This window comes from Bacillus rossius, chromosome 17 (genome assembly GCF_032445375.1).
Source record: "Bacillus rossius redtenbacheri isolate Brsri chromosome 17, Brsri_v3, whole genome shotgun sequence".
Classification (NCBI taxonomy): Eukaryota; Metazoa; Arthropoda; class Insecta; order Phasmatodea; family Bacillidae; genus Bacillus; species Bacillus rossius.
In genome coordinates this window covers 26410761-26423789 of record NC_086344.1, presented here as the reverse complement: position 1 = coordinate 26423789, position 13029 = coordinate 26410761, and the positions used below count along the sequence as shown (strand labels likewise).

General features: G+C 35.2%; 1 protein-coding gene across 1 annotated transcript; it reads right to left on the bottom strand.

Moving 5' to 3' along the window:
* Positions 1-5480: 5480 nt before the first annotated feature.
* Positions 5481-10635, bottom strand: LOC134540676 (mitotic spindle assembly checkpoint protein MAD2A-like). Its single transcript, XM_063383549.1, has one exon. The coding sequence runs from the start codon at positions 9931-9933 to the stop codon at positions 9331-9333; it is 603 nt and encodes a 200-aa protein (XP_063239619.1). The 5' UTR covers positions 9934-10635; the 3' UTR covers positions 5481-9330.
* Between the last annotated feature and the right edge of the window lie 2394 nt (positions 10636-13029).

Below are 13029 nucleotides of genomic sequence, written 5' to 3'. Positions count from 1 at the left end.
GTATTGTTGATACACTAAATTAAAACAGCAAGCATTGCGTACAAAATATGCCATCAGGAATGAGGTATCAAAACTAGGATATGCATTTCGGAACTTTTACCTACAAATCCAAATTAATAACACCTAAAATAAATTTTAAAATATTTCAATTCAGAGACTTAATGTAGGTAACTAAAATTATTTTGGCTTACCCAATCAATCTTTCTTATAAGTCATTGTTCTCCTTATTTCACAATAGCTGCTACTCTGTAAGTATTGTCTGTAATTTTCTGGAATATAGACTCATAATTTCCTGACAATAGATGGTACTGACTTATGTTAAAGCAGCATCTCTGAGTAAGCAAGTAGCTCTGGTGATTTGCAAGAAAGGCCTAGAAATATTAAAATTCTGCCTACGTGTTCAATTATTATTATTTAAGTTTTGAAAGTAATACCATTTTTCGTGAATGTAAATATTTGTGTAGCAGATCCTTGTCAGTAAGCCTATACTTCCCAGGCTGTACGAAACAAGCATGGGGCCCGTTTCACAATGTTTACAAGTCTTGTAAATTGTAAAATTTCCTTGTAGCATCTTAATTCTGGTTTCACAAAGAAACTTGTAAACTAAAACTTTACAAGGCTTGTAAATTGTAAGGTTTTGTTGTTGCATCTAAATTTTGGTTTCACAATGAAAATAGTAAAGTAAAATGTTACAAGGGAAATTTAAACAGTTTACAAGTGATTTTAGGATGATTCACAAGTGTTTTGTTTCACAATATAGACACAGCTTTACAAATTTGTAAAATTAACTTGTAAAGTTAGTTAATTGGCTACAAGTCTTTCAGAATGGGTAAACTTTAAATAATGTTTAGCAGCAGTTCCAGTGATTCAGATGAAGAAAATTATGATATAATTCAACGCAGGCGTAAGATATTTCGGATCAGATGCAATTATACATTTTCATCAATCTATGAATATAATGAAAGATTTAGAATGACTTCTCAAGCTATGGAATCTCTTTTAGAAGATATTGGACATCAACTGCAACATCCTACAGGCAAAAGTGGAGCTCTAACAGCAAAACAGCAACTTTGTATTGCTTTGCATTGGTTTGGTAGTGGGTGTCAGTTCCATGCTGTCGGTGATATGCATGGAGTTTCAAAATCATCCGTGTTCAGGAGTGTTCATAGTGTTGTTGATGCAGTTAACTTGATTAAATTCAGGCAAATAGTAAATTGGCCGATGAATATGGTTCGAGTAGCACAAGATTTTTATGCTGTTGCTGGTTTTCCCAACGTTTGTGGAATAGTAGATGGAACATTGATATGCATTGATGCACCAATGAAAAATGAAGCAGATTTTGTTGACAGGCATGGAAAACATTCTATTAATTGCATGTTTGTGTGTGGACCAGATTACACATTTTACTATGTAAGCGCAAATTGGCCTGGCAGTGTACATGATGCCCGCGTCTTAAGAAACAGCATGTTGGCTACAAGAATGGAAAATGGATGGAGACCATTTCCTCAAGCAATCATACTGGGTGACAGTGCATATCCACTGAAAAACTGGTTGATTCCCCCTTATCGTGGAAATGCATTTGATGACGTACAGGCAGAGTTCAACAGAAGGCATAAGAGTACTAGAAGAATTATTGAAAATGCCCTTGGCATAATGAAAGAAAAATTCCCCTGTTTAAATTATCTACGGTTGAATCCAGTTTTTGCAGCAAATGTCATAAAATGCTGTGCCACTTTGTGCAATATATCTCGAAACCCTGATGACTTGCATCGTGAATTACACCATGAAGAAGAAGTGGAGCCCGAGGCTGAACATGGAGATGAGGAAGGATACATAGAAAATGATATGGTGCATGCACAACTGGAAATAATGAATTTTTTTGAGCAAAGAAGAGCTAGGCGTAACTAAACAGACACACAATTTTTTTTACTTGAAAGTGTATTTATTACTTTAATAAAAGAGATAACTAACATTCATATTGCTCCATCCCATAATTATCTCAAATACCACAATACATTAATTACATTATTCATTGACTGCACTAAAATCATCTTCTACTACTAACATTTGTGATGGTTGTCCTACATTGTTAACAATGTATTGAATGTGTCCACTTTTCAGATTTTCTAACTCTAATCTGGTTTTTTCATTGAGAAGCTCAAGGTATTCGATTTGCAAATGTAGTTTACGTTTCTTGAGTGCGGCAATTTCAGTAGCATCTTCACACAATGGAATTTGGTTACCTGAAAATATACAATAAAGTTTTTAACTTACACTTTTTCTTGTTGAAAATATAAGCCTATATTTGTTTCATTATGTTTATATTCAGCAGATCACATTGTAATAAATAATTGTTATTTTTTGAAATTATATATAAGTTTCTAAAAATTATATAAAAGCATGAAATGTTATGTTTTGTAATAATTTCCTATGGAACAGACTACAACTGTAAACTTGTATTACAAAATCTGTCAAAATATATGTTGTTGTTGTAGTGCATTTATATGTCATAGACCAGGCCTATCATGTTTAATGTGGGAATTAGACATAAAACTATTAATAGGTACTCTTTAATAATCTGGTAGAAGTTTGGATACAAAATAAATGTCAAATTATGTGGTTATGCTATACAATTACCTTGTTTTACTTTTCGTTTTGGCATCTTTCCTTTATAACATATTGATGGTGATGGAGTATTTTCTGTGGCATTGTGATCCTGTTCATTTGACTGTGCAACATTTGGTTCATTTAACAGTGTGCCATTCGTGACTGGCTCTTCAACCGCGTCACTACAGCTACATACTTCTACTTCAGGTGCCCATGTTTCTGACACTCCTAGTCCACTAACTACTTCTGAATCACGTCCAATTATATCCAAGATCATTGCATCCACTTCGTTTTGTTTAAATTTCAATCCTCCTGCAGTACCAGTTCGTTTTGAATTGTCCACTTTTGTCTGGAACAAAATATATACAGTAAGGGTACTAGTATTGAATTCGTTGTGCAAAATAAATAATTACTATTAGGGAACTTATTCAGCGGTGTTTTCTTTACACAAATTTTGTTTCTTTTTATTAATAATAAAATTAATTATTAACTCAGTTATGCGACATCACAAACATAACCTAAACTATTCTCATAAGGTTCATTAGATTTCGAGGTACGTAATTAAAGCTAACTTCCAATACATGTTAAATGTATACTTTGTATACTTACCATTGTACCCTTTCTCATGTTGGGCCACACCACATCCCGTGTGTAGGACCATTCCTTGTCACCTTTAACTAAGCCAATAGACTGTGCCAAATTATGAATTTCCTTCCATTTCTCTATTTTCATGGTTTTATCAAGTTTCTTGGAAAAGGCACCAAATATGATTTCTTTTTCATCCCTTATTTTCTGCAATAATATGAGCTTTTTCTCATTAACTACTACAATTGGCGCCATTTACATAACAAATTAAAATAAACAGAACTTTCGACAACTTTAGCCAAAACAGCTACTAGTAAACTTTTATCAGCTTACTTGTAAAACTCCCCAAAACCTACAAGTAAATATGATTTTATTGTGAAACGAAATTTACAAGCACTTGTGAGCTTTTTCTTGTAGCTTGTGAACTTTCTCTTGTAGCTTGTAATTTGTACACATTGTGAAACGGCTACTAGTAAACTTTCATCAGCTGACTTGTAAAACTCCCCAAAACCTACAAGCAAATATGATTTTATTGTGAAACGAAATCTACAAGTACTTGTGAACTTTTTCTTGTAGCTTGTCATTTGTAAACTTGTAGATTGTAAACATTGTGAAACGGGCCCCTGGTCTAACATCTCGTTAAAAAATTATTTTAAAGAGATAATGTGTCTGAGGTGAAGTTAGCTTAAAGGCTCAGGTTGAGGTTTGTAACAGTAAATACACTTAATTTCAAAATAAAACAAAATTGCCAATTTCTAAACACAGCAAAAATTAACACATTCACTTTAAAGTATAGGAACAATTTTGATGAAATACAAGTGAAAGTGTCCATACAACAGCAGCTAGTTGGGTGAGAAAATAAGCGGGAATGAGAAGGGATATGCCTACTTGCAGATTTACATTTAATTATATGTTTTATTCTTACTAAACATACCTTTAAATATTGTTTTTGAAGAGCAATATAAATTGCACTACAAATTTCAGGTAAAAATTTTGAGATGGTGTTGTGTGGAATACTTGTAGAGAACATAAAAATGAGTATCCTTCTTTGCAATGCGAGACTCCACAATTGAAAGAAGAAGATCAAAAATTTCAGAATCCATTATTACATAGTTCGGAAATGAATCGGCATCTTCGTATCGAAGTTCATGACAAAAAGGGGTAAAACACCATTTGTTTGCCGGGAAAGTATCCACTGTCTCGTCCACCATCTGTGTTTCCTTTTCTTAGATTTCTCTTCTAGTTTACTGAGACTTGCTACAATTGCAATTACAGCTACAGCTTTTGAAACACTTTGATGCTCTTAATGCAGGCATTGCAAACACCTGGAAAACGTAAATTTTAAACTGTGTATGATCACAATATACCTAAATTGGAATATAACCTACTTAAACAAGCCCGTGTTCCTTGACCCAAAATTTGTTTTTGATTCTAAATCTGTCATTTACAGTTCTCTACAGAATGTTTGGTAAAACGAACTCACTCAAAGAAAATTGATAGTGTGAAATGACTTCAAATATATTTTACATTGCTCGTCAAATAATATTGAATACAATATATTTGAAGACGTATTTCATCCAAAATCACCCTTCAAATTTTGTTGTCCAATTTATTGGATACAATATATTTGACAGTGTGACAGGGCCTTAAGAAGCTGATAAACATTTCATTCATATTCACGTGGAAGGGCCAGTCAAATCCTCCATATTCAAAAGATTCAATATCCAAAGAAAAAAAAATACTAAAAATATTTGAGGAAGGGAAATTAATCCCTAAAGAAGCTGCAATGCACTGCAGATGTGCATTTAGAACTTGAGGAAAAAAATTTTTCATAAAAGAAAATTGTTAGTCATCCTCTACATTAAAATATTAGCAATGGACCAGGTCAAATCCATTAACCTTCGGCTCTCTTGGTATTTTAAAGATTTAAGATTTGAGGAAAAACACTGGAGAAATTTATAGTAAAACAAAAAATTCAACCCGGACTAGTTTGAAGCTAAAAAAAGGTCTATTATTTTCTTCACCTCTGTTGTATGTATTACAATTCTCCTAGATATTGTACATCTGATATGTAATTAGTAATTATATAAATAAAATTATATATATTCAGTTGGTGAGAAGAGTCGGAAATGGTTAGGAAAATAAACTGTAAAGGTAAGGAAGAATGATGAGAAATCATGTTTGTGCATTTGGTAATCTGGGTCAGGAAATGTGTACGACAATATTAGAAAACATACTGATTTACATGCAATTCTTAAGATACAGTGAATGACAAGAAAAATGGAAAATTTATAAGCATGAGTGTTTTAATAAATTATCTGAGTGGGTATCACAAATAAAGGCAGGCTCCTATGAGAATACATGAACATTTAAACATGCAGATATTTAACCATGTAGCCTACAGTAAATTGGTGGCTGTATATATTTGCATTATGTCTTTAATACCTAACACATTTTTTATGAGGCACCAATGACAAAGACATTGGAATACAGACTACAATATTCTAGATTATTTTGTACTTTACAACACTAAAATAGAATAATTTGGATGCAGGTAGTACAGTACATTATGACCAACCTTTCTGGTAAATTTTCCAATAACAAATTTAACTAATTTTTTGGCATCGTAACTTCAATTAGCATTACATATTCAGTTACATATAGTAAAATAGAATGCTAATATTCAGTTCCAATATTTAACAATACAAAACCCTATTTTCCTGTGCTTTTTCTGAAATAATATAATGTTGCTAATGATGTAATCACAAATTATGTTTATGGCATTACCTTTATTGTCATGTAATCACATAGTATACAATTCCCAGGTTAGTAGCAACCACTTTAACAATGCATTCATATTAGCAAGAAGTTGTATAAAAATTTGACTAGTCAGTTTATTTGGCCATAAACTCATTATTACATGAAATATGTAGAGTAGAAATTTCTGGGAGATAAGGCAAATAGTTGAATAATGGATTGGTTATGTTAGCTCAGATACATTAAAAATACTTACAATATTTGATAAAATTATAGATAATTGACGTACTATTAATGTGGCTGACCTAAACTAACCAACTTTTTACTTAGTAGTTATTATTAGAATTATTTCTCAGAACCTTAAGATTGAACAAACAAGACTTGGGACTTCACTTGTCTTTGTGGATACAGTTGTGTTTATTAGTATCAATATAACTGATACATTTTAACACAGCTAAGGATTCACTTAAGGCACATTAGATAATTAACAAACTAACTAAATTTCACTTACAACTGCAGTTCACACATGTGTGGCTACTGCCATGTATGATTACACATGGAAAAATTCCAGCCAAAAAGTAAAAAACATACATACATACTACAATTTAAAAAAAAACCTCAAGATTTGTACAGAGTATATGCAAGACAAATTCTTCTAATCTATGTCAAAAAAAAACTTTAGTTAATACAAATATAAATGCACTTCACAATTTTTGAGTGATGTCTTGGTACACAATTGGAACATTCAATACAAAAATATAAAAAACTACTAGTAAGTTAAAATCTATGTTAACATACAGGGTCATAGGAAGGAAGATGAGGGGTACAAAATCCCTGGGACTATGGCACCAGAGCCTCCCCACTTGATTTTCGAGATTTATTCATGCACTAGTTTACTTTGCTAGAAGGAAAAAAATTACAGGATCAAAAACTTACAAGTTATGTGATACGTACAGATCATGTTTACAGTTACAGCCTTGATACGGTTTAGTCTTAACTTATTTTTTTTAAACTACAGAGTTTGAAAAGTTCGTAATGTTCTAACAGCGCCGCTTTTCCGTGAAGTAGGTAATAATAAAATTCGGAGAATACTTTTTTCAAACCCTAGATACGTTTTCCTGCATTTACCCTGAAAATAGCATTTCTGAATTCTAACTGGTTTCTGTGAAATTACTGTTTACAACTTACCTTACAATGCTCGCGCATTGACGTGGCCAACGCCATTTTTCGCTTTCCCGTGTGGGTCTGTGTGTGTATATGTCTAGAGAACTTGAGTAAAATTTTGAGAATGGCTGATTACATTAGATTAACTAAATTAAAAATACTTCAAAACATTGTGGACAGTTGGTTGGGTTGGTATAGCTTCATTAAAAATATTGTTAAAATATTTTGAATGGTTTCTTAGGAATTAGAAATTTAATATGTAGCTATACTAACCCCACCAATCATTCACATTGTTCTGAAGTATTTTTTAATGTTGCTAACTGAACATATTCAACCATTTTCACAATTTAAAGTTCTCCAAATCATATATATATACACACAGACCAACACGGGAAAGGAAAAAATGGCTACGGCCACATCAATGCACAGGTATTGAAGGTAAATCTATTAACGTTGAATTCTCTGTAACTAGTATAGGACGTAGCGGCTTTATAGAACGGAAAGAAAAAAAATTGGAGAATATGGTTTTCACACACTATACACTTCCCTAAATTTACCTTGAAGGATTGGTTTCTTAATTCCTAGCAGTTTATGAAAAATAATAGTTATAGCTTACATTACTATACCAGCATCGGACGTCACTGCTTTGTGGAACGAAAAGTGTATAAAAACTGAAAAAATGTTTTTAAAGTACTAGAGACCACCCTAAATTTATCCTCAAAACATGGTTTTTTAATTCCTACTGGTTCGTGAAAAATTACAGTTCAAATCTTACATTACAATACCTGTGTTTACACTGCCATCGCCAGTCATTGTTTACCCGCGATCATGTGTCCTTGATTAGTACAACTGCAGCCAACTGTGGAGAATTAAAAATATGCTAATTATTACATTTCATATATTAAAGTTTATCCCTGGATTATGAAGGCTTGATCGTGATGTTATGATCCTGTTGGCTTGAACCTGTGGTACATGATACTTGCTGTTTTAATTCAGTATGTCGGAAGATCCAGTACATAAAGAAAATGGATATGCATATAATAAATAATTATAATGTAAGTCGAATAAAAAGGATTTCTTTAACCCTACAATCATAATTCTCTCTTATTTAGCAATTTCTTTCATGTGCACAATCTTCTGACATACTAAAGTAAAACAGCAAGCATCATGTACACAGGATTATGCCATCAGGATCAAGCCTTCAGGATCCAGGGATAAACTTGGATACATGAAACACCACCCATATCAAACACAGAATATATGACGGCTGTAATCAAAGAATTTCCTGGAAAGACTGCAAAATAAAATGTGCCAGATATTCATTGCACAGCATGTATTCCTGACAGAAAATGAACTATGTTAACAATTCAATTCCCATTAGACTAGTTCATTACAATATTACTCAAAATAGTATGTGCTTTAAATGCAATGTAACAAAAGAAACATTTTGTAATACAATTACTTATTCTAATAAAACAACAAGCATTAAATATAAGCATTAAAAATTCCTTATAATTGCAATAGTCGTTATTTAAACGACTTTCATTATTACACTAACATCTACATTATATTAAGTTCTCCAAAAAAAATCCACACAGGTAAACAATGAGTGTCGGTGATATCGTGAATACATAGGTATGATAATTTAAGCTGTAAACTGTTTTATTTTTTTCCTTCTAACAAACCAGTAGGAATTAAGAAACATTTTTTCAGTCTAATTCAGGAAGATCTCTAGTATTTGGAAAACATATATTTCTATTTATCGTGGATAAAAAATGAATGGCGACAGCAGCGTAAAAGCACTGACAGGTATTCTAATGTGAGATGCAAAATTTTAATTTTATTCACAAACCATGTTTTCGGATTTTTTCTTTCCGCTCTAAAAAAGCCGCGCTGTCCGATAATTACAGAATATAGAAATGCTGTTTTCAGGCAGAATATAGGAACATTTCTGGAATCCAATAAAAGTATTATCAGAATTTTATTATTAGGTACTTCACTGGAAAGCTGTGCTGTAAGAATATTACAGAAAAATTGTTTTTTTTTTTGTTTTTTTTTTTTTAAGTAATTATTTGCCACCGGGCCCCTGGTTTCTCTCTACGGGTCTGTTCACACAAAACAAAACAGTGTTATGCAAAGAACTTATGAAGGATGCAGGTACATTTTAACTTGCCGGCGAGCGGCAAACGATTCCACACGCGCGCAAGATACGCCAGATCACATGACTTTGTACGAGACCACGGTGTCCACGTTATGGTAGCCGGTGGCGATGTTGCTCAGTTGCACCCTCTGGACGTTCTTGATCTCGTTCGGCTGGGACTCCTTGCAGACTTGGGGCACGACGTCGTGGCTCGTGTAGGCCTTGAGCTCGAAGGAGACCGCGGTGTCCAGCAGGGGCAGGTACGTGATGGAGCACGAGATCTGGCGCAGCACCTTGCGTATCTCCCTCTGCACCACCGCCACGTCCTCCCCGCCTTCTTCCCCGTCGCACGGGCCCTCGCGGTAGCGCACGAAGAACTCCCACGACTCCAACGTCTCGTCGCTCGCCTTGTCCTTGATGAACAGGCAGACGACGCGCAACTTCCTGTCCGTTATCCAGTCCCTCATCGTGTCCAGCACTTTGGACAGGTACTGCTTCAGCGGTTCGTCGATGGTGACCAACAAGGGAAGGCCGAACTCTTTGCCCAGTTTGAAAGTCTTGGGCGAGTACACGCCTCGCTGGTAAAGAACGCTGTTGATGGCGAAATACAAGTACTCCCTGATTATCGTCGCCGAACCTTCAAGCGTGACTGCACTTTTGTTCATTGTGCAAGTTTCCATTTCTACTGATAATCTAAATGAACACTTTAAATACGACCAACTAAAAGACAGTTCAGTAGTACTAACCAAACGTTATTCATGAGACATACATTAGTAAACACTAATAACACAGATAGTCGAAAATCCAAATCTTAATGTGAATACACCAAACAACAAACTTTTTCAATTTGCTAAATGCGCGGCAAATTTAACTCGGAAACAGAAACAGAACACATATATGTACTCATCCAAGATGGCTTCTCACAATATTCCACAATATAAAAACATAAACCCAAACTAAGAAAATTATTTTTAAAATGTTATTCTAGTGTCATGTCAACAATCTCAAATAAATTCCAGATTCACTAATGGCATCACTAATTCAAATAAACATGTTTATAGTGTTCTCTAAATAAAAATAATTAAAATCACTTATTTATAATACATTGCATCCCGAAAAAACTACATTTTTTTAAAAATTCACTGCAATCAAACCAATTATTGCGCACACACAGGCTGTGTTCCAAATAGGTAAACATGCGTGCTCACGTACTCGCTCTCGGAAGTGACGTCACGAGAGTGTTGTTCCATATAGTCGAGTGCGAGCACGAGAACGAGTGCGCATATCGAGTGTTTTTGAATGCATGCTCGTTGCGTACTCTCGTAACCATTGTTTGTTTACGTTTACGTCTGGACTATTGATCTAAAACAAAGGCAAATGAACAATGCAGGTTTCATTGTAAGTACCTGTTCGTAATTAAACAACACGCGATGTCTTCATGTGATCTGTAAGACTTGGAACAAATATGCAACAAAGATGAACAAGTATGATACCGGTAATAGCACGGAAATTGACCCGGAGGTACAGGTTAGGATAGTTAATTTTAACATGATGAAACATAAACATATACATACATGCATTTAGGTGATGGATAAACCAACGTACATGTCTAAATGAAGCTGTTAGCATTGTACATTGTTGTAGGAAGCCTCATACACATGGGTGTGTTTACTTTGGAATATGGTTGTGTTCCAAATGGCGAGCACGCATGGAGCATGCACTTTGCACGCAAGGAATTGTGGGTGTGAGTATGAGCACGAGTGCAAGTGCGAGTGCGGATTATTTGGAACACAGCCATAATAACTACACCCAGCCATTGTTGTAAGCTTTCTTAACCGAACTTACCGTCCACTTATTCTAGTTAGCTCAACAGATTTTACGAATATGCATTTAGCAACTGCCCAAACGAAAACGTCTATGATTTCAACAATATTTAAAATTTTCTGGTTTTATTTCAAACAAAAATAAACCATCTTAATTAATATACTAATTATTTTAAAACAATGTTTATAATGACCTTTAAGTAAACTGCTTCAAAACCACTACTTTAATAAATACTTCTGCAGCCCAAAAAAAAAATAATAATTTTTTTAAATATTCACGACACTAATTATTGTGCACACATTATAACAACACCAAGCGATTGGTATGGATCGAAAACTTGCAGTAGCTTGCGCAAAAATGGCTATGATTTAAAATTAAAAAAAAAAAAAATTATAATTTCATTTCAAACTAAAACAAAATAAACTATATTCACATACTGTATAATTTATTTAAAAGTCTAATTTAAGGTAATCTTTAAGAATAACTGTTTAAAAACACTACCTAAACATATAATCCTGCACCTAAAACAAAATTTATTTTTAATAATTCACTGTATTTTCGCGGCAACTCACCTCACTGCTCGATGGCTTCAGGCATAACGTGACTATGAACATAAGTGAAACACCTCTTGATGCGGGGCCACGCCATGATTTGACACAAAGAAGACAATGCACAAAAGATGCAGTATGGGATAGCTGATGTTCGAAGTTAGGACAAAGTTTGACGTCGACCCAAGTGTCTGCCCGGCTCCTTCAGGCCGTTATGCCTCGTCAGCGCCCTCTCCTGCATAATTGGTGCAACGAGAGTGTAGTGCTGTGCGACGTGCTTTTCTTTCAGGGACTTGAGTGTTATGTTATTGTATATATTTTGTTCTAAATTAATTGTAAATAATTTTTCATTTGAATTTTTTACTTAATTTTCATTGTTGTATTTGTTCACCGGGCGACTAGGCCGTGGTTTCCGCCTGTAGCCAATCCACGTGTTCCATGGGCTCATGGAGGAGGGGGGAGACGCGGGCACTCGTGCGCACCGGGCGGAGTGGGAGAGTCAGTCGTCATCCTGGCACGAGAGGCAGCGGTCGCGGGAGAGGCGCCGCTCCGCGCTGGTGAGGGAGGACTTGACTGTGCGCGGTGTCTACAGTAGTCTTGAGTTGTACCATGTGTGTGTTAACCATAGTTTTCAGCAGCGTTTAGACACAGCCATTTTTCGTTCAAGTTTCAATGCGAGTATTGTGAGTCGTGAACTATTTACCTGGAAGTTAGCCATCACTGGCATAGTTTTTCATACACGTCTCCCTAGTCACTGTTTAGCATAGTTTGTCAGTCAACGGACTGGATGCAAGTCATTGTTTTTGAGTCATTGCTGCTTTGTTTTATCCTAGAGTCTATATCGGTACAGGCGGGACAACCCGTATTTAATATAGCAAAAGCGCGCGGAACCGGGCTACGCCATATCGAGATTGTCACAGGTGGATCCGCGGCAGCCCCATGTAAAGTGTCAACCTTGATGTGTATAAAGGACCCGGAAACTTTATTTGGACATCTTTATTTCTGGTGAGACAAGATCCCTCGGACACGCGGCACGAACCTCCTCTAGCGAACCCCTGAGTAGCCGGCAACACTGTAGCAACTTTAGGACTAGTCCCCCACACGACGACAAGTTTACAGTTTAAGAAGTGACGCTAAACACACCAACTACAAGATATTGCTGGGTTTCTATGGCTACACAAAGTTACACTTAATGTTTCAGTTCGATGCGTTATGAAATTAGTTTACAGTGTTAGTCCACAGACATCTCTGTGTGGGTGAAACTAAAATGCCCCTCTCGGCTGGACCACTTTACATGAAAGTGGGTCCACGCTTCATGACTTATATGAACACAAAAAAAACTTACATAAAACGATAACGCATTCTGAAAGAACCGACCTCGGCATGGGGTGAACGACTCCTGCG

Coding starts and splice junctions, on each gene's coding strand:
- LOC134540676 (XM_063383549.1), bottom strand. CDS start 9,933: ATGGAAACTTGCACAATGAACAAAAGTGCAGTCACGCTTGAAGGTTCG.